Genomic DNA, 22,907 nt, shown 5'->3' on the forward strand with positions numbered 1-22,907 from the left:
TTCTACTGAAGAACTATAATGGACAGAAAATAGATAGCTTAGGTGTATGCAGACTTAAAGTGACAGTCAAAGACAAAGTGCATCATCTCATGTTTTCTGTTGTGGCTGAAGGACTTGATTCACTACTGGGTGACAAAGCTTGTGAGGACTTAGAACTGGTCAAGAGAGACTACCGTATAAACTGTGCCATAAGCAGACCAGATGACTCGGTAGATTCTGTAGTGAGTAATTTCCAGGATGTGTTCAAAGGATTTGGAGTTATACCATTCACTTACAAGATCCAGCTAAAGGAGGATGCTCAGCCAGTGGTACATGCTCCACGGAGAGTTCCAGCACCCCTGCGTGACCGGCTCAAGAAAGAACTGGACAGAATGACCACACTAGGAGTCATCAGGAAAGTCAAAGAGCCAACAGACTGGGTCAACTCCATGGTATGTGTAAAGAAAAAGAACAATGATCTAAGAGTATGCATGGATCCAAAGGACTTAAATGCAAACATAAAACGTGAACACTACCAGATTCCCAAGCGAGAAGAAATCACCAGTGAAATGTCAGGTGCCAGATACTTCACAAAGCTCGATGCCTCACAAGGATTTTGGCAACTAAAACTGGATGAAGAGAGCACCAAATACTGTACCTTCAACACACCATTTGGCAGGTATTGTTTCCTCAGAATGCCTTTCGGGATAATATCTGCATCTGAAATCTTTCATAGAGCGATGGAACACATAATTGAAGGTCTGGAAGGAGTTCGGGTCTATGTTGATGACCTCATCATCTGGGGCTCCACACTGAAAGAACACAATGAGAGACTGACTAAAGTGCTACAGAGCATACGCCGGAATGGACTGAAGCTCAACAAAGCCAAGTGTCAGTTTGGCGTCCAGGAAGTCACTTTCCTAGGAGATAATCTATCTGGTAAAGGAATAGAGCCAGATATGGAAAAAGTAAATGCCATACTCAACATGCCCCGACCCACTGACAAAAAAGGAGTGCTACGCATCATGGGGATGATAAACTTCATTGGAAAGTTCATTCCTAACTTGTCAGCCAAGACAGCCTGTCTGCGAGACCTGCTACATAAAACAAATGAGTTTGCATGGACAGAAAGACATGAACAAGAGTGGATGAACCTTAAAACAGTGCTGACAACCACACCTGCACTCACCTTCTTTGACCCAACAAAGAGAATCAAAGTGTCAACGGATGCATCAAAAGATGGCCTAGGTGCGGTCTTGCTACAAGCAGAGGGTGAAGATTGGAAGCCTGTTGCCTATGCCTCCAGGTCTATGACTGATACTGAGTGTCGATACGCCCAGATTGAAAAGGAATGTCTAGGCTTGGTAGTTGGACTTGAAAAGTTCCATGGCTACATATATGGACTTCCCACCTTCACAGTTGAGACAGACCACTGCCCACTGGTAGCCATCATAAAAAAAAAATCTGAATGAGATGTCTCCAAGGATTCAACGACTCATGATGAAGCTGCAAAGATATGACTTTGAACTGATCTACACACCAGGCAAACACATAGTGTTAGCAGATGCACTATCCCGAGCACCCACAATGAGTCATGTGAGCTCTACTGAGGAAGACGTGGATGTTCATGTGAGTATGGTCACTGCTGCGCTGCCCGTGTCAGACACAAAATCAAAGCAAATAGCAGAAGAAATAATAAAAGATACAGTGTTACAAACAGTAATAGAGAACATTCATCATGGTTGGCCAAAAGGTTCCTGTCCAAAGTACATTCATATCGAGTCAGAGTTGAGTGTCGCAAGTGGACTATTACTAAAACAAAACAGAATAGTCATTCCACAGGCTCTACGTCAAGACATGCTCAAAAGGATTCATGAGGGACACCTCGAAATTGAAAAATGCAAAAGGAGAGTAAGAGATACTGTTTATTGGCCTGGCATAAATAAGGACATTGAGAACATGATAGGTGAATGTGAGACATGTTAGAAACACCAAAACAAACAAGCAAAGGAACCAATGATAGTAGCTGACTTACCAACAGCACCTTGGCAAAAGGTTGGTATGGACCTTTTTCATTTGAATGGTAAAGACTATCTATTAGTGATTGACTACTATTCTAACTATCCTGAGATGGCGCTGCTCTCAAGCACATCAGCAAGCAGTGTCATAATGCATGTTAAATCCATCTTCGCCAGACATGGAATTCCCAGGATTGCCGTTAGCGACAATGGTCCGTGCTTCAACTGTAACGAGTGGCAACAGTTTGCAGCACATTATGACTTTCAACACATCACATCCAGTCCTCTGTATGCTCAGTCGAATGGTAAGGCAGAGAAAGGTGTTCAAGTTCTCAAACAGCTACTGAAGAAAGCAACAGAAAGCAAGTCTGATCCTTATCTCGCCCTGCTGAGCTACCGAGCCTCACCTTTAGACTGTGGTTCTTCACCTGCTGAACTCCTAATGGGTCGCAAGTTGCGCACCACGCTACCCCGCTGTGCAAAAGAAAAGCAGAGTAAGGAACTGAGACAGCGAATTCCACTGTTAAAGCTGAAACAGAAATCATACTATGACAAGTCATCCAAAACTCTGAAACCATTGACAAGGGATGATGTTGTCAGGATTGAGGATCCAGATGCATGGAACAGGAAAGCTACAGTTCTTGAGGAAGTAGGACCAAGGTCATACACTGTTAGAACTGAGGAAGGACAGATTCTCAGGAGGAACCGCCGTTCCCTCCTGAAAACACAAGAAACTATCCAAGAGCAAATCGATGACAATGCCGCAACTGAATCTTGTCACTCACCAGCAGAACAATCTAACACAAACACACATACAGGCTCTCATGAAAACACATCAGACTTACCTGTGCTGAGAAGATCCACACGTGAAGTAAAAAAGCCTGATAGACTTAATCTTTGAGTACAAAGAAAACTATAATAAAAGAATGAAAAGCTTAGAGTTCATAAAGTAAAGCTTTGAAAATGTGTTGACTGTTGTGAAGATGTTTGTCAGATTAATTGATTGATATTGATTTTGTTTAACCTCTAAGGAAGGGGGATGTAATGATCAGTAACATGTCATTCTAGAATGGTACACTAGGTGGAGCTGTATGTTTAGTAAGGGGCTACCCACAAGGCAGTAGTCAAGATGGATGCCTGTACACTAGTCCACATGGCTGAATAAATGACTAGCTCAAGCTAGCTGTTCATAATGAAAACGTCTATTTATTTATGAACATAACACCCCCTTGAGATGAAGGCAAACATTCCATTAGCCTTTTAAATTATGTTTTGTGCCAGTCCACTAGGTTTTAGTGATTTCTGTACACGGAGCCCTAAACAGTTCTCCGCAGTTCCGAGCTTCACACTATTTAGAAAATACTCTGATCTATCTCTCTTAGGTCCAGAGTGGATGGCCTTGCAGTTCCCCACATTGAACTCCATGTGCCACAGTTTTGCCCACTCACTTAATTGAGTGAGAGAACAACTACCTGGGCGGGAAGTTGGCCGCACCTTGGTTAGTGGGGCCAGAGGCTGGAGTAAATGGCAGAGGCATCTGGACTTAGAACCATGCTAACAAATCTAGTGAAGGAAGGGGGGCACCGTTTGAGCACGGTTTGCTGCCAGGGGTGGAGGTGAGAGTGGCCCAGGTGGCTGCAGCTGGGGATTTTTGCTCATTGAGGGATGTGGGGTGGAAAAGTGGGGCAGTTATCTGTATATTTCAGTTATTTAAAAATAGAGAAATGTTAATGCAAAACTCTTAGCTGTTTCAGGCTACTGACTGGAAGAGGGAGCGTACTGCTTTGGGTAACACTGTGCCATTGCAATCTAGAAATAACTTATTTGACATTTGAAAAATACTGCTTGCTTGATGATTTTTTAAATCTCAGTTAAAAATGTGTAAGTCTATTTTTATACTTAAAAGGTGCACCCTTGCTAGTACTATTTTGGGCTATTTTCTACAATTAATTTAAATATTTGATTATAAAACAGCCCAGAGAAGTACATGTTTACAAACTGCAATATCTTTGGATGTAGGTTTTCACTTATAATTCTCTGATTTTGGTGGATTATCAAAGATCCCTCACAGGCAGGGAAAGGAAAATTGGAGTTTAGGTCTATCATTGGTACTCCAGCATACCTGCTTGTGTCCAGTTATATAAACTTGTGCACAAGTTGTCTGCCTTCTCAATCACCTAATGCCTTGAAGTGCCAATTTTTAAGAAATTACTAAACAAAAACTTAGCAAAAATTGGTGAAGCAGGGATGGGGTACGATTTGGTTCATTTTACACTCGGCACTCTGAAACTTGTTGAAACAAACTTAATTAAACGGTAATCATTTTGGTTTCTCTGTTAATTGCAGGGACAAAAACCCTCGAATAGGTGATATTCTTCAAAAACTGGCTCCTTTCTTAAAGATGTATGGGGAATATGTAAAGAATTTTGACCGAGCAATGGACCTGGTGAACTCCTGGACGCAGCGATCATCTCAGTTTAAGTCCATCATTCAGAATATTCAAGTGAGTTCTCCACATTACGTGGAAATATGTACATTTGCTTCCATCATCAGTGCATATTTGCATTTTGAACCCAGAGTTATCCAGGCATATATAGGGTGATGCGTTCTCAATTTTAGGACCTAGTATGTATATGTATATAGAAAGAATGTGATATTTGGAACCTGTTTGATGTGCAATTGGGCCTGGCACTTTTCCTACTGCTCACTTCCCATCAGTTGAGTTTAAGTATGTGAAGTTTAGATCTAGAACAAAACTACACATCCTAGAGATGGAACTGATTTTTCCAGAAAAGTAGAATTTTATAATTGTAAAATGGATACATACCTGCTCGGGATGTCATTGAGGTCACTTTATTCACTTATATTGTGTCCAAATGATAATTATGTAAATGTAAGTTTTTGGGATGCATTCCAAACAAGGACTGAAATAGGATATGTGCACAAATATGAATGCCCATACATGTCCAAGCCCCATATGCACCTAGTAGTCTTGGTTAGTGTTGCATAAACTAAGTCGGTAGCAACCTGCCCGTGACTATCTGTCGTCTTGCACTGAAATGATTTCAAACTGTTTGTATATTAAGTTTAAGCTTGGAAGTGTAACTCTTATGTTGAAAATGCAAAGTGATTTTTGTCATGATTGTTTCTAAACAAGAATGACATTTATAGCCTGATAAATCAAACTATAATTGCAGTGAGAATAGCGGTTGTGACATCAAGAGTGATGATGCACATGTGACTTTGGAACGGACTAAGGCCCATTAATTTTAGGGACTGTCCTGGTCTATTGCAGTAAAACTGAGACAAAGAGCAGCAAAGAATTGATTATGGCAGAGAAATCATATAAACATCTAATTAAAAGATTTAGAGATAAAATAGATGGGATAATAAAAGAATAGATTGAAATCAGAGTATAATGGAAAGGGAAAAATATTATTATTGCTTATTTTTCATTCACTAAAATAGACACTAGTCCAGTTTGTCAGCCGTGGCTCAGTGGGTAGCACCCTCGCCTCTGAGTCAGAAGGTTGCGGGTTCAAGTCCCACTCCAGAGACTTGAGCACAAAAATCTAGGCTGACACTCCAGTGCTGAGGGAGTGCTGCACTGTCAGAGGTGCTGTCTTTCGGATGAGACATTAAACCGAGGCCCCATCTGCTCTCTCAGGTGGATGTAAAAGATCCCATGGCACTATTTGAAGAAGAGCAGGGGGGTCAAGCAACATCACTGAAACAGATTATCTGGTTATTATCACTGGTTATTGCTGTTTGTGGGAGCTTGCTGTGCGCAAATTGGCTGCCACATTTTCTACATTGCGACAGTGACTACACACTTCAAAGTTACTTCATTAGCTGTAAAGCGCTTTGGGATGTCTGGTGGTCATGAAAGGCGCTATATAAATGCAAGATTTTTCTTTTCTTCATGCGAGAGAGGGATCCAGGAGTTGTCATATATTTAAATGAGGTCCAGCTGTTAAAATCACGTGGGCTTCTGCTGCCTATGCCAGGCAAGCAAGCAATAAACTCACTGGAGTTTCCTGGAAAGCTGCTCGGAGTTAAAATCGCTCCCCTAGTTTCAGTGTGGACTTGAATAGGGTTATGGTCACTATTTCCCAAGTGTTGTTCCACATTCATAGTTACTTCATTGTCTCACTTTGATACGCAGATAAAAGGTACTTGAGGAAAATTTAGTGTATTTTCTGATATCTTAGACCTGGCTCAAAGTGCTTCACATACAGTGAACTCAGCAGTTGTTTTGAGCACAGCAAGCTCTCATCAGCAATGAGGTGAATGTTTTGGGTGTGTTGCTTGAAGTTGGAATTTTGGATTGGAAACTGGGAGAAATCCCTGCTTTTTGATAATGCAGTGGGAGCTTCAACATCAACCAAAGCCATTCGAGCAGGCAGACAAGGCCTCAGTTTAACATCTAATCTGAATGACTGCACCGCCAACAATGTAGCACTCCATCAGTACCGCAGTGGAATGTTGGCCTACGTTACATGCTCAAGTTCTGGAGTCGTATTTTAACTCAAACTTTTGATTCTGAGATGAACCAAGCTGATAATTAGACCAATGCTGATTAAACTATTCTCTAACAATAGCTGCAATACTAAGGCACAATAAAATCTTGATAAGTCCCCTGGTTAAGAGACAGTCAATAGGACCATTTTCCCAACAATCACAATAGTTACAAGAGGATTGGAAGGATGCAAATGCAACACCATTATTCAAAAAGGGCAGAAGGGACAGAGCAAGTAATTCAGACTGATTGGTTTGTCATTAGGTGGGATAATCGCTTGATAATTGCTTGAAAGTGCTATCAGGAACCAAGTACATTAGCGTGCGTGGATTCTTTAGCACAGTCAAGACCATCTACGGCCCAAGCAACCAAGGCCCTACCCCACTGCGGGCCAAGAATGGAGAGGTACTCATCAAGGACAGAGAGGCAGTCAGTGCCCGCTGGAAGGAGCACTTCGAAGATCTCCTTAACCAAGACTCTGTCTTCGACGCGAGTGTCCTCAACTCCATCCCGCAGCATGCTACCCGACACCATCTCGGCACAACCCCAGCCTGGCATGAGGTTGAAAAGGCCATCTGACAACTGAAGAACAACAAGGCCTCAGGAGCAGATGGAATCCCCGCCGAGGCACTAAAGCATGACGGAGAAGCACTACTGGCGCGAATTCATTAACTCATTTCTCTTATCTGGAAGGAGGTGAGCATGCCAGGGGATCTCAGAGACGCCGTAATTGTGACCATCTTCAAGAAAGGTGACAAGTCCGATTGCGGTAATTACAGAGGAGTTTCCCTGCTGTCTGCCGCAGGGAAAGTCATTGCAAGAATCCTCCTCAAGCGCCTTCTCCCAGTGGCTGAAGAGCTCCTCCCAGAGTCGCAATGCGGATTCCGCCCCCTAAGGGGCACAATGGACATGATCTTCACCGCACATCGATTACAAGAGAAATGCAGGGAACAGCACCAACTGCTGTACATGGCCGCCATTGATCTCACAAAGGCCTTCGACACTCTCAACCGTGAGGGATTATGGAGTGTCCTCCTCAAATTCAGCTGCCCTCAAAATTTTGTCACCATCCTCCGCCTGCTTCACGACGACATGCAAGCCGTGATCCTGACCAACGGTTCCACCACAGACCCAATTCACGTACGAACCAGGGTCACGCAAGGCTGTGTCATCGCACCAACACTCTTCTCGATCTTCCTTGCTGCAATGCCCATCTCACCCTCAGTAAGCTCCCCACTGGAGTGGAGCTAATTTACAGAACAAACATGAAAACTGTTCAACCTCTGTCGCCTCCAATCCAGATCCAAGGTCGTCCCATCCTCTGTCATCGAATTACAGTGTGCAGACGACGCTTGCATCTGCGCTCACTCAGAGGTCGAACTCCAAACCATCGTCAACACCTTCATTGAAGCGTATGAGAACATGGGCCTTACACTAAACATCCGTAAGACAAAGGTCCTCTACCAACCTGCCCCCACCACACAGTACTGCCCCCCGATTATCAAAATCCACGACAAGGCCTTGGACAACGTGGACCACTTTCCATACCTCGGGAGCCTACTGTCAACAAGGGCAGATGTCGATGACGAAGTCCAACACCACCTTCAGTGTGCCAGTGCAGCCTTCGGTCGCCTGAGGAAGAGAGTGTTTGAAGACCAGGACCTCAAACCTGGCACTAAGCTCATGGTCTACAGAGCAGCAGTGATACCCGCCCTGCTCTATGCCTTAGAGACATGGACCATGTACAGCAGGCACCTCAAAGCACTGGAGAGATACCACCAATTCTGCCTCCGCAAGATCCTGCAAATCCATTGGCAGGATAGGCGCACCAATGTCTATGTTCTCGCTCAGGCCAACATCCCCAGCATCGAAGCTTTGACCACGCTTGATCAGCTCCGATGGATGGACCACATTGTCCGCATGCCCGATACGAGACTCCCAAAACAAGCGCTCTACTCGGAGCTCCGGCACGGCAAGGCAAGAGAGCCCCAGGTGGGCAGAGGAAATGCTTCAAGGACACCCTCAAAGCCTCCTTGAAAAAGTGTAATATCCCCACTGACACCTGGGAATCCCTGGCCCAAGACTGCACAAAGTGGAGGAGAAGCATCCGGGAAGGCGCCGAACACCTCGAGTCTCTTCGCTGGGAGCAAGCGGAAGCCAAGCGCAGGCAGCACAAGGAGCGCATGTCAACCCAAGCACCCCACCTACCCGCCCCTTCAGCCACCGTCTGCCCCACTTGTGGCAGAGACTGTAGGTCCCACATTGGACTCATCAGTCACCTGAGAACTCATTTTTAATGTGGAAGCAAGTCATCCTCGGTCCCGAGGGACTGCCTAAGAAGAAGACATTAGCACTTGGAATAAGTATAATCTGACTGGGGAAATTTGCCATAATTTTTGGATAGGTAGGTCGCTAACGAAGTACAGATTTTTGATAGTGACACCGAAATATGGGAGGAGATTGAATGGATGTCATGTACCTGGATTTTCAAAAGGCATTTGATCAAGTTCAACGCACGAAATTACTAGATAAAATGAGATGCATGGATAGGAAATTGGTTGAAAGATACAAGCGGAGTAGATTAAAAATTAATAAGGGCATGGGGGGCATTCTTGGATTGGCAAACGGGTTGGGCTGGGCCCCACCATTTAATACAGATCTGATAAAATGTGTAAATTACGAGAGATATAAATTATAAAAGCAAGGAAATAGTGCTGTAATAATATAGAGCAATTAGCAGACCTCATTTAGAGTATTGTGTTCAGTTTTGGGTGTCCTACCTTAGGAAGGAACTATTAGCCTTGGAGAATGTCCGGTGATGATATCTGGGATGAAGGGACTTGGGACACCCAAGAGACTAAGCGTGTCTCTGAGGTCCCATGGAGCTGAGTATTAAGAGATGATCTGATTGAGATGTTCAAAATAATGAATGGAATTGCCATAGATGGGGAATGACTCTTCTCTCTGGTAGAGGAAACCAGAACAAGGATACATAATCATAGGAGTAGACCAATTAAAAGTGAATCTTGGTAAAAAAAATCTTCACAGACTGGCTTGAGAATGTGGAGTACACTGCCCAGAAGGATATATATGCAGATTCACTGGAGGTGTTTAAAAGGGAGATACATACTTGGGAAGTAAAGCTATTAAGTGACAGGAAGAAAGGGCAAGGTTCTAGGATTAAAAGGATTAATCTCTCATGGCTAACAAAATGACAGGGCAGGCTTAATGGGCCAAATGGTAAACTCCTGAACCTCTGATCCTAAATGTTCCAATATCCCAAACTAAGAATTCGCCAAAGTTAATTTAGTGGCCAGACCAGCAATAGAAATACAATTTTTAGAACACCTTAACATTTCCTAATAATTGAGATAGTATTAATTTACATTTTTCATCAAACAATGGCCCAGAAATTCGGGTCGGGGGCGTCCCGCGGGTGCAAGCCCCCGACCTGCACTTACCTTGCGCGCCGGCAGTTGAGCTGTAGGGCCCCGTGGAATTCCGCTCCGGGGCCTGGCCCAGCTGCCGGCGCGCTGTGCTTGCGTGTCCCAGGGGTGTAGTTAGTGCGATGCGTCCCCTGGGATCACGTGAGCCATGGGCAGCCAATCGGAGGAGGGAAAAGCCCATTCATAAGATTGACAGGAAGACCTGTCTAAACTTATGAATACTACGGGCCTCAAAATAGCATTAAACCTTCAAATAATTTTTTTAAAAATCACACTTTTTCAATAAACTACAAATTACATTAAATAACTATTTTAAACAATAATTTAAATTTTAGAAAAAATAATTTTATAAAAAAAGGGGCTAAAAATAAACTTACCTTGCTTTAAAGTATTTAAAAATAATAAACCTGTGGAAAAAATGTTTTAATTTTAATTAATTGACCACTTACCTTGTAAAAAGCAGGCCTTACGCCTGCTTTTTAAATGTGTAAATCCTACAGGCTTAACCTCGCGTGAAAACCTGCAAAAAAAAACTAAGTTCAAAGCGCACGCGCAGCCTCCCCTGCGCGTGCGTTCGACCTCTGAGCCTCTTCGTTCAGAGGGTCGGAAGTGCCGGTTTCCCGCGCATGCGCAGTGCATGCAGGAAACCCGCACTTCCATTCGGCCTACGGGTGAGTACCCCGTGCATAGCCGAATTTCTGGGCCAATGAGTTTGTGTGCATTCAGCTGTATTGAAAGGTTTATAAAAAATCTTAGTTTGGACACAGTTTCACCATTTGTACAACCCAAAGTTGCAGTGTGCAGAATAATGAAATCGGAAGCAGTTTAAAGCTGCATCAGCCTTCTGTTTAACCAGATAAATGGCAGGCCTTGCATAAATACCTGATAATTTCTTATTTTATTCAGAGAATGCAGTCCATGAGAGAGAACTGTTGTTGACGTATTTTCTGCTAAATAAAATGCGCACACTAGGATTTTGAGTTCCATTTTTCCTCCAATACAATGTATAGCACAATGATATGCTTGTGCTGTAGGTCTTGGGACAAAGTGGCACTGAGCAGGAATTGAAAAAGGTTAGGATGCCATTCCTTCTAGCAAAAGAGGTAAAGTAATTAAACTTGAGTGAGACTGGAGATAATTGTGTTTTTTAAGGCTTCAGCAACCTGAAAATGGCTAGCAAAACCACAGATTCTACAATTCATTTCTGATGTCAGCAAAGCACCATACACCAGAAAGAAAAGAAAGACTTGCATTTATATAGCGCCTTTCACGACCTCAGGATGTCCCAAAGAGCTTTACTTGGTTGTACTTTTGAAGCGTAGTTTTTTGTAATGTAGGAAACGCGGCTGCCAATTTGCACACAGCAAGTTTCCACAAACAGTAATGTGATAATGACCAGATAAACTCCCCTGCTCTTCTTCAAAATACTGCCACGGGATCTTATACGTCCACCTGAGAGAGCAGACAGGGCCTTGATTTAATGTCTCATCTGAAAGATGGCAGCGCTCCCTCAGCACTGCGCTGGAGTGTCAGCCTAGATTTTTGTGCTCAAGTCTCTGGAGTGGGACTTGAACCCACAACCTTCTGACTCAGAGGCGAGTGTGCTACCCACTGAGTCACAGCTGATATACCAGGCTGGAACTTTCATGTTAGAAGAAAACAAATTTTTTTTTTAAAAGGCAGAAGTTTTAAAATAAGTTCACACATATTGAGATCTTGTTCCCAATTTAGATGATATCTGACCATTTATCTGGTTAAAATTGTGGAATCATGAAGCTTCTTAAAATAAAAGCACAACTTTACATCAAAAGACTCACATTGTTACAAGACTATTCCCACATAGCCTAATGCATTATTGTATACACAGCTCAAGAACTATATGTGTAACATTGTATGTCTGAAGAGCACATGGAACTGTTGATGTTCTCTGCTGATACTAACAAGCAACTTCTTGGATAACCAATGGACTAAACCAACATGTGTGGTGGAATGGGCGATGGCAGATTCTCAGCTGTGTTGTCAGTGGAGAAGCAGAGTTGAAGCAAAATACTTCTCCACAGGGACTCCAGAGGAAGGAAAAATTTAAGAACATCTCTACACATGGCTGCTTTCACAAATCTAGCAGCTGAACCAGCAGCTTGGGAATAAAGAGCAGTATTCAGCCCTAGCTTCACATTGGCTAAAACACACAACGTATCCTGGTGAAATTACTAGTTACTGTTCTTGTTTATTTGAGATGTATGATTTGTGATTGTTTCGTTTGACTAATTAACTTGTTTAACTAATTTAACAGAAGCAAGACGTTTGTGGTAACCTGACGCTGCAACACCACATGCTGGAGCCAGTGCAACGCATTCCCCGTTACGAGCTTCTTCTGAAGGATTACTTGAAGAAACTGCCTGAGGACTCTTTGGATAGGAAAGATGCAGAGAGTAAGACATAAACCTCTTTTAAAAAGAAACATTTTGTCTATTCTACCTGAATCAATAACACTTTATTTAGGTCTGAAATGTTTTGTAAGCGTGCAGCGTTTTAAAGTGCATTCCTGAACCACTTTTTGGGAAACATTTGTGCTATTAACTTCGAAATCGTTATTTGTTGTAATGGGTTTCTGGTGAATTTTTGTGTGGCTGCACTAAACTATGTTGGTGCTTCATGTAATGCATAAAGATTGAAAAAGCCATTTCTTACCTGGTCATCATTCAGAAGGCAGGGTGGTGATTCACATCTGATGTCAGATGGTATGAGAGTGAGGCTGCGACCTGTTCCCCAAAGATATTTATAAATCTTGTCACAGCTGATCATATTTAGAATTAATCACAATGGGACCATTATAAGAAAGTCTTAAGTTTGCAAATGATATCAAGCTGTGTGTGAGCGTGAAATATTCTGGGGAAAGAGATAAAGCTGTGTTCTACAGTATCTTAGCAACTGGACCAATAGATAACTGGTAGGTGGCAGTTATTAATTAGAAACCTAATGTGTACAGTTTTAAAAACAGCAAACGTGATTAGAGAATGAATGGTGTGTCATTGAGGTGAATAAAGAAAAAGATCTGGGGATATTATTTGACCAAACATTGGATGTTTCCTCAGCACATTGTATGAAAAAGATTATAACTGTTAAAATATTCTGGTGTGCATCCGTGAACCATGCATCTCAGGAAGGTTTTAGATCATTGGGCTAATAGGAGCAGCTGTGGAGTGTGGAAAAATTATTAAAGGAGGATGTTAAAGGATGTGATTAAAGTTTTCAATAATGAATGCGATATGTGTGGCGTGTAGAAAGAACCAGGTGACATTATAAGCTAAAGGTAACAACGAGCAATTAGTCTGTACTAACAACTTGTTTATATTACTGCATATATGGGAGCGTAATCACAAAGTGAACTTTAAGCATTTGGTGACCACAAAACCTAGCTTTTGCTTGGTTTTTGGTTTGAAATAAATCAAGTGTGGAGTTTCCGCCAATATATAACACTGGTGAGCTCCAAATATTGAACTTACAAATGTGTCTGCAACTTGCCCGCCATCCACCTGCTTGTATCTTTCCTCCTGGAATGGTCCTGTCTTTGAACTTGTCTGATTTCAAGAGCAGGCAATCAGCTTTGTTCTCACAAGATAGATACAGATGGGTAAGGTTATTCAATCCATCTTAAGTCATCTATCCAGAAAGACTCTACAGTTCCCCTTTCACAGCACCCAACTGTTTCTTAAAGATTTCAGGGTTTTTGCCTCCACTACTCCACCCTGAAGTCCATTCCAGTTGTTGATCACTGTGTGAAAAAGAAGATCCTTACATTAGTGCTAAATTTGCCTTTTACTGCTTTGAATCTATATCCCTTTATCCTCTGTCGTGGTTTAGTTTGAAGTACTATTCTGGAACATTTTCTACACAGTTTATTATCTTGCATGTGAATTTATGAAATCATCTCTCAGTATCCTCCTTACAACTCTGAAAAGCCCCAGTTTCTCCAATCTTTCTTAAGTCAGTTCGCTAATGCTTGGATCCGTCTTATGGCCCTTCTTTGAACTGCCTCCAGGGCTGCGTAGTTCAGTATTCCATTCGTTTTGCTGATTGTTGCTCCACTGTGATCAGACATGTTGGGTGTCTAGCCTAATAAAATCCCAAGATCTCTTTCAAATTCATCTTTCATTCTTTCAACTTCAGAGTTTGCTATTTAGACACCATTTTGGAAGAGATTATGTCACCCATTTTTCTTCTCGTGTGCTGTACTTTTTATACTTGTCTATATTAAATATAATTTGCCATTGATCTGCTCATCTACATATTTTGTCTAAATCATTTTGTAATTCTTGAGCTGCCTCCGTAGATTCAACTGCCCGCCTTGCTTGATACTGTCTGCAAATTTGACCAGTTTGCACTGAACTTCTTAATCACAGTTGTTAATGTATGAAACAGTTAGGGCTGGAATTTGTCAATAGGGACGTGATGGAGGCGGGACTCCCACTTTTTGGGTTGTAGTCCTGCCTCCATCGATTTGTGGCCAACCCATGCAATTTTCCCTTGATTGACCTTGTTGAGCCCGCCCAGCGGGCTCAGCAGGCCAATTAAGGGACACCCAGTTACAGGTGACGTCAGGGATTGACATTTCTTTTGACAGATGAAATATCAGCGTTTGACAGCTCTGTGAAGCTGTCAAACACTGACAATCTGACTTCTAACTTGAGTCCTTCTCCACAGACTCAGTTAGAAATCTCTCCAGAACAGAAAGCTGAATGCTGCAACTATTGACAGCTCGCGGCCATTCTGCTTTCTGTGCCGGTGAGATGAGGGACTCCTGAGACCTGAAGGAAGGAAGCCTGCATTAGTAAGTAAAGGTAAGTAAAACTTATTTAAACACTTTACACACACCAAACACCCTTACCTCTGCACTCATGCACACATCACTCACCTGAACACCGGACATCTTGAACCCTCCAAGCCCTTCAGCCCAACGGTCCGCCTCACTAACTTGGCGTGGTTTGGAGCCGTTGGGAAGCCCACACTTCAGGGCTAAAAATAGGGATTAGGCCAAAAACTACCTGTTAACTACCTGTTAACAGGCAGTTAATTGGCACTAATCCCCTTCCCGCCTCGGGGAGGCGGCTCCCAGCACAGGTCGGGTACCCGCCTCCTGGGAAGCGGGCATGGAGGCGGGTTGGGGGTGGGAAGGGTTCGTGCCCCCCTGATTCTGCAATTTTAACACCCCACACGCCTCCATTCCTGTCTCCACGGCCCAGGGAAATTCGAGCCCTTAGGGTTCTGAAATTTTAAAATTGGTCCGGAAAAATTATTAAGGAAAAGGTTTACAAATGGACAATTTGTACAATGGAAGTAAGTAGGTTCCTAAATCAGCAGAGGGAATATGAGCTTGATGATTGGCAGGAAGAGAATGAAAAATGGTCAATGCAGTTCCTGAAATAGGACATAAAAGATGCAATGAGCTTTATTTCTGTTCGCTGTTTTGTTTTGGGCTAAGTGCTTAACTTCAGGCTTAATGGTTCAGATATGATGCTTCCCATAGTAAAATAGCCTGCTAATGCTCACTGTTTAGGCTCATGCATGAGAATGGTTAGTTGGATGAGGTTTCGGGGGTGACCAATGCCCCTGGATCCAAATCGATGCCTGAAGGGGGAGAATAATTGGATGAGGAGGAGAGAGGGAAATAAATTTTCAAGTTCCCTTTTAGAACATAAGAAATAGGAGCAGGAGTAGGCCCATACGGCCCCTCGAGCCTGCTCTGCCTTTCAATACGATCATGGCTGATCATCTTCCTCGTCACATTCCCGCCCTTTCCCTATATCCACATATTTTAAATGCATAAGCGGCTGTAAAGATTCAAAAATGTAGTTTTATAAACTGTGAATTTTATTGACTGAATAGGTGTTTTTAAATTTCAGAATCATTGGAGCTTATTTCAACGGCAGCTAACCATTCCAATGTGGCAATTAGGAAAATGGTGAGAAAATTGCTGTAATGTTTTGCACCACACTTGTTGCACTGTGTACTTTCCATTGCGAACCAAGTTCTGTAATCCCAATGAGTAATGGGTTCTGTGGAAGTAAAATTACCTGTGGTATATTGTCCATGCATTATTTGTTTATGTTGAAATTAATTTTATATTTTATAATCTGTCACCCTAGTCCTTTTAGTACGAAGAACAAAATCAATTTAATACGTCCATTAACCAGCCAGTTTCAGTTCTCCTCAGTCTTTAAACAGTGGCATTTTCTGATTATGCAAGTTCCTTTCCTGTCTTTTGCAGAAATTTAGTAACTGCTGCGATCAAGGGGGGCACCCACATTCTATCTGGCAGTTCAACAGCAAAGGAGCTTTTGCACCACATTTCCTGAACACGTCTACAAACATTTCATGTTTTTGTACTGTGAAAATGAACTGTGTGACTGGGACTGTTATTCTAGTCACCTGTAACACCTGGACCTTTGATTGCAGTACACATTTCACTGTCATATGCTGAAAATGCAGATACCTTTATCTGGAGCCTTTGGTTGTGGAAAAAGCAATTTGCCCCTCTGTCCATAGACCCAACCCTTTAGCAGACAGCATTTTAACTGTCTCTTTAGTTTTTAGAGACTTACTTCCTTCCTTTTAATGACTCACTAAGCCAGATACAAGACCAGGAAATGATTGCCATTTCCTGCTGATTGCAGGGCATTTATTTGGCACACACACTATTCTCCTTCAGCACTGCAGCAGTTACTGTCATGCTTACCACTGTCAAACTGTGAGAGCTGGCAGGTAAAGAGTCATAAATTAATCACTTTCAGAATGTTTGTTTAACAGGAGCAAACAGCTTAGTTTAAACCCTCGCCCACACAGTATTCTGGGTTATTCTGGTGGGACAAAGCTTGTGATTTGACTGACCTGAAGTGGAAAAGAAATTATAGAATATAGTTTCTGTAAATGGATTCTGTGTAGAGAAATGTAAAGTTATTTTGATTCTTATGAACTAAAATGACATCTTTTATATGCATAGGTTGTAAAATTTCTTGTAGTTACTTAGCTTTAAGATTCATTTTCTGTGTTTTTTAAAGAAAGTTATGATAAATGTTGCTACGAAAATGCCTTTAATTCCTGAGTCATTGCATCTCCTGCTGCTTGCTTTGCAGAAGCCATCACTGATCATTATTTTGCCAAATATTTTTTTGACCTTTATAGAAGTACTTCAGAGTAACAAATGGTCAAAATCATGAAATAACACCCACAACCCAAAAACATAATCTACATAACAACTTTATTTTATCTGGATAACCATTATCTCATAAGCCAAATCTTTATATTCACATTTTTGAAGGAAATTGTTGTTTTATTATGATGAGCAGTCTTAAAAATATTTGAAAGGCATGACTTGGAATGGGAACTAATTGAGTTTGTCTGCATATAATGCCCTCTGCAGGCAGACTGATGTAGTCTTTAACCCATTTAATTTCACCATTTCTCCTGTCTCTGCCAAATGTTGTTCACATACAAACCGGAACATTGTACAGTGTAACATACTGATTAACCTCGATCGTTAAAAATATATCGAAAGCTGATGCTTGTGATTGCAGTGCTTGAGTTTGGTGTTTCGTTAGATTTCTACGAGCTAAAATATGGATGCATTGCTCACAGGCAGTCTGGGGTCAAGAGTATAGGTGCGTTATTTAGCGTGGTCCTATTATGAGCCAAGGAGTGGCATGCAGCTGGGGTGGGTGGGGCAAAGCATGTGATGGTGGGGGGAAGGCAAGGGAGTAGAGTATACTCTAGAGTATGGGGATTGACAGGGTAGATGCTGAGAGGTTGTTTCCCCCTGGCTGGAGTGTCTTTGGAATTCTCTGCCCCAGAGGGCTGTGGATGCTGAGTCTTTGAGTATATTCAAGGCTGAGCTAGATAGATTTTTGGACTCTAAGGGAATCGAGGGATATGGAGGTCGGGCGGGAAAGTGGAGTTGAGGTCGATGATCAGCCATGATCTTACTGAATGGCGGAGCAGGCTCAAGGGGCTGTATGGCCTGCTCCTGCTCTTACTTATATTCTTATAACGGGGCTGGGAATTGGGCCATGGACAAAGAAGCAGAATATGAAGCACAGGAAAGCAGGATATGACTTTCAAGCACTAGAACGTCTTTTATGATGAACAGTAAAACTGGCCATGGATAAAGCATTGCTACAATTTCCTGTTCATACTATCTTCTCAGTCCTATACTATATTAGACTCAGTGGAAGGTGGCAAACTTAAGCTGCCTTCTGAGAAATAACTTTCAAAATGACATGCATGGTGGTATTGGTGCAATCTGAAAATAACAGTGCACCAACCTGATGTACACAGAGAGACATTGGTGCATTCTAGGAGGCGTTAATTAGTTGAGCCTCTTCATTTGGATATGACCCATGATAACAAAAGGGAAGCTGGGAAATGCAACAGAACTCGAGCAGCAGATTTGTGCAGGAAAGAAAATTCTTGGAGGTATTTCTAACATAAATCACTTATTTAATGGTAAGATTAGTGTGTTTTTCAGAGGTTAACCTTTCACATGTTTATTATGTCATAAATGTTTATATGCTTGTTCAGTCAGAAATCAAGATGGCACCTGAAACCAGTTTCAAGAAATAATTTCAGCAATGAGATTTGGGTTGTTGTGTGTTAGCTGCTGCTACCGGATTGGTATCCTCAGGAACAAATTGAGTTAGATTCGTTTTATTTTTGCTTGGTAGCTTTTGTACCCTAACTGCAAGACTTTTTTAAAAGATAGTAATTAATGGAGCCAATTATCAAAAAATTCTATACTCAACAACAGAACCTTGCATTTACATGACACCTTTCACATTGAAAAGCGTCCCAAGGCACTTTGTGAGTGATGGGTAGGCGGGACTTAGTGCAAGATATCCTTAATTTGGCATCCACATGGTGAATTTACCTATCTCGCTTGTCAACCAGTGGATGTACAAAGTGGAGAGGAGACACTTTTAAACCGGAAAAGAGATTGAAAATTAGTGTGTGTTAACCCAGGCTATTACAAATGAGATGTCAACAAGCAAAGCAGCTGCAAACCTCTTAGCCCTGGAGGGAGCAGAGCTTAAAATCTATTCAAATTGCAAGCCTTCTTAGAGTGACTGTACAGTGCATGTGCACCAAAATCAGGTGGATTCATAATTATCAATCTTTCTGTTTAGAAACAAGTCCTGCAAGCACTCATTGTTTAAAAGCAGTTTAAATGTACAGATATGTAGCTGTCACTCTTGTTTTGGTCATTGGGGCATAACTGCATGCTGTTCATGCTGACTCTAATGGGTGAATATTGAAATTTGTTTTGCCAAAGTCAGAAGACTTATTTAAATGTGAGAATTATTGAGATATTTTGAAAGATTTGGAAAAGTTTTTTAAAAAAAACTTAAACCGACAAAAAATAAAAAACCATAAGAAAGGTGGGGTGAGAAATGTAAATAGTTAGCTGAAAATTGGCTTCATGATGCTTAAACCATTTATTTGACATAAAACTGCCACAAATCTGCTGGCTTTTTCATAAAATTTGAAGTTGCTGTGCGGTATTCAGCAAGAATCTTTTGAATAGAAATGTAAAGAGATACTGCAGCATTTCAAAAATATCATTTGGGTACCTCCTCATTTTTAAGAATTTCATAATCATTTATTCTAAATTACAATAAAAGGGAAGGTGCTTAAAAAATTCTGTGCTGTAGGAACAGTATCACTTTACATGTCCAATGTCCAATATTCTTGAGCTATATTTAAATATTAAGCAGAAAAGTCCTTTGCTCAGTGTGGAACTTTATAGAATTGATGCAAAGAACAAGTGCGTCACATAGTTGTCTCATTGGTCAGAAGCTATAATGACATGAATTACTTTAATACATGTATTTCTACAAGTCATCAAGTGCACTTTTTTCTATCTGTAGGAAAAAATGCATAAACTACTGGAAGTATATGAAAGACTTGGGGGTGAAGCAGATATTGTCAATCCAGCTAATGAACTTATAAAAGAGGGGCACATCCAAAAGCTGTCAGCTAAGAATGGTTCAGCTCAAGATCGGTACCTGTTTCTGGTAAGCTAACTAAACCCTCAGTTTTTAAAAAGGTGTTTTTCAAGTTTTGGCAGCCATGTCCACCCCTTCACTGAGGGCATGGAGTTGGTTAATGAGTTTCTTTATTTCACTGTCTTTGCAATTCCATTAGCAGGCCTACAGGAGGTGTGACATAGTTAAGCTCTGTCAGTTTGGTGTCTTTTTTCACTGAGATGAAGACCTCACAACTTACAGCACTCTGTCTAGTGGCTTTGTTGCAAACCTATAAAAGTTTCACCCAACTGAAGCAGACATACAGTCTGGAGTAAGAGGAGGCACAAGGCTGTGAAATGTCAACATTTTTGAGACTAGCATTATTTTCCCATTTTCCTCTTTGGGAATATCGCTCTTTGCCCCTCTTCCGACCTCAGAACCTTCATTGTTGATTTGCAATTAACAAATAGCATAATCGCATTCGAGGGACGCAGTAAAGAAAGAGCTACATTTATATAAACACCTTTCACAAATAGTACTTTAAGTGTAGTTACTGTTGTATTGCAGGCAAATGGTCAGCACTGTACTGAAGTGGAATGGGGCTTGAGCCCACAAACTCATGACTCTGAAATTAGAGTGCTACCACTGAGCTAAACCAAGTGAAATGCTAGAAGAGATGACAGGGACATGTGTTGCACTCAATTTGAGGGACAAATTGTCTAAGTGACTAAACCAAAGGCATTTCAGACAAATATATGCAAAATAATTTCACATTGTATAATTTTGTAACTTAGTTAGTATTTTAGGAAACGGGTACGGTAGCACAGTGGTTATGTTACTGGACTAGTAATCCAGAGGCTTGGACTAATAATCTGGAGACATGAGTTCAAATCCCCAAACAGCAGCTGGGAGATATAAATTTAGTTAATTAAATAAATTTGGAATTTTTAAATAAAGCTACTATCAGTAATGGTGACCATGAAACTACCGGATTGTCATAAACACTAATGTCCTTTAAGGAAGGAAATCTGCTGTCCTCACCCGGTCAGGCCTATATGTGACTCCAGACCCACAGCAATGTGGTTGACTCTTAACCGCCCTCTGAAATCGCCTAGCAAGCCACTCAGTTGTACCAAACCGCTGCGACAAAGTCAACACTATGGGAGTACCTTCACCACACGGACTGCAACAGTTCAAGAAGGCGGCTCACCACCACCTTCTCAAGGGCAATTAGGAATGGGCAATAAATGCTGGCCTTGCCAGTGATGCCCACATCCCGTGAACGAATACATTTAAAAAAAAAGTTGGGTTTGGTTTTTTTGGACTGTGTTCTGCTATTGACTTATGAAAAGACAAAACTTGATATCTGGACTACTTTGATTATTGATCTCTTCCCAACTGTGCTTATTACTAAATTTGAAATTAAACCATATTTTGTACTGTGATAATTCAATATAATAGCAATTAATTGTTTTTAATGTATTTTTTTTATCAAAAGTTACATCAAACATTTTAATCTGTTTGCCGCCAGCTACGGATTTAAGCATTTCCGGTGGTCTGTGTATTGGGATAGATGGATACAATTTGACATTAAATACTTTTACCTTTAGTTCAACAATATGGTTCTTTACTGTGTGCCAAAGCTTCGGCTGATGGGGCAGAAATTCAGTGTGAGAGAAAGGATCGACATTGCCGGCATGCAGGTTTGTGACATCTTTTGGTTAAATAGTTTTTTTGCTAATGTGTTTATCATTATGTTCGGCGGCAGCGATCAAACTTTTAAATTTTTGGACGCGAAGGCTGCCAGCGAAATAAAGTAGTTGCGCATGCGCGGTTCTATTGTTTTTTTTGATTGTTCTCGCCGGACTTTCCACAGGGGAAAAGAGAGATCGCTTTCCCCAACCCCTTTTAACTCTCTCTAACACTTTTAACTTTTAAAAGAGTTAAAATGTATGCTGCTGCTGAACTAAACGTTAACATTTATGCGCAGAGTGCTTCCACGCGGAAAAGCGATCGCTGCTGCCGAACTGAAGAAAATAAAAATTAAAAGTTGAATTGGTTAACGTGAACATCGCTTTTAAATATTAGCATTTATGTGTAGAATGATTCTGCACTGCTTCCGGTTCGTTGGCAACAGTCACTCTGGAGAAACTGCGCATGCGCAACTACTGTATTTTGTTGGCAGCAGTCGCGTCCATTGATAATATGTTTGGATTAATACAATTCTGTTCTTCAGGTGCAAGAAATTGTGAAGTCGAATGTGACTCATACGTTTACAATAATAGGAAAACAACGATCCTTGGAACTTCAGGCCAGGTATATGGAAAATTTTTAAATCATCGTTATGATTGTTCTAGTTAAACAATGTATTAAATTTGTAAAACAAAATTGCATTATATTGAAAACATTCCAAAAATTTTTTTTAATGCTTATGTTAGTCGAATGCTTGGCATCCAGAATAAAATATGACACAACTATCAGTATAATTAACCCTCCAAAATGTTAATTTTGTAGGACTGAGGAAGAAAGGAAAGATTGGTTTCAGGTATGTAACATGCTGTAAAAGATTTTGTTATTGCTTTGTGTTTCAGACAGTTTTGCAATTATTTTTAGCTATCTTATGAAACTATGGTCATTTTTATTAGGTTATCCATGCGACAATTGAAAAGCACAAGCAAAACAGTGAAACGTTCAACAAGGCTTTTAATAGTTCTTTATCAAGGGATGAAGAGTATCCTCCAGATTCTCCTGTAAGTAAAACAAATCTTCAAGTACATAATGCATGACTACATTTTAGGCAGCTAAATTCAAGAAAAGCTGCCTATAGTAAACAAGATGGAGGATTGGGAGACTCCAGATGACAGTGAACTCTTTTTGATACCAACATGACCTCAATAATAGAGTCTAACAATGCAGACTACATCCAGAG

At 41.3% G+C, this 22,907-nt stretch overlaps 1 protein-coding gene across 2 annotated transcripts in view; it reads left to right on the plus strand.

The window, feature by feature from the left end:
• LOC147111113 (FYVE, RhoGEF and PH domain-containing protein 3-like) overlaps positions 1 to 22,907 on the plus strand; it is a 316,038-nt gene that overhangs the window by 246,367 nt on the left and 46,764 nt on the right. For both annotated transcript variants that reach the window (XM_086001673.1, XM_086001672.1), the window contains exons 7-14: positions 4,344 to 4,500; positions 12,256 to 12,394; positions 15,866 to 15,924; positions 19,880 to 20,026; positions 21,589 to 21,681; positions 22,215 to 22,294; positions 22,493 to 22,523; positions 22,624 to 22,728. In XM_086001673.1, coding sequence (XP_085857799.1) covers positions 4,344 to 4,500; positions 12,256 to 12,394; positions 15,866 to 15,924; positions 19,880 to 20,026; positions 21,589 to 21,681; positions 22,215 to 22,294; positions 22,493 to 22,523; positions 22,624 to 22,728 — 811 coding nt within the window. The remainder of the gene's footprint in view (positions 1 to 4,343; positions 4,501 to 12,255; positions 12,395 to 15,865; positions 15,925 to 19,879; positions 20,027 to 21,588; positions 21,682 to 22,214; positions 22,295 to 22,492; positions 22,524 to 22,623; positions 22,729 to 22,907) is intronic.

This window comes from Somniosus microcephalus, chromosome 11 (assembly GCF_052327205.1).
Source record: "Somniosus microcephalus isolate GS21.2 chromosome 11, FLI_Smic_1.0, whole genome shotgun sequence".
Lineage (NCBI taxonomy): Eukaryota > Metazoa > Chordata > Chondrichthyes > Squaliformes > Somniosidae > Somniosus > Somniosus microcephalus.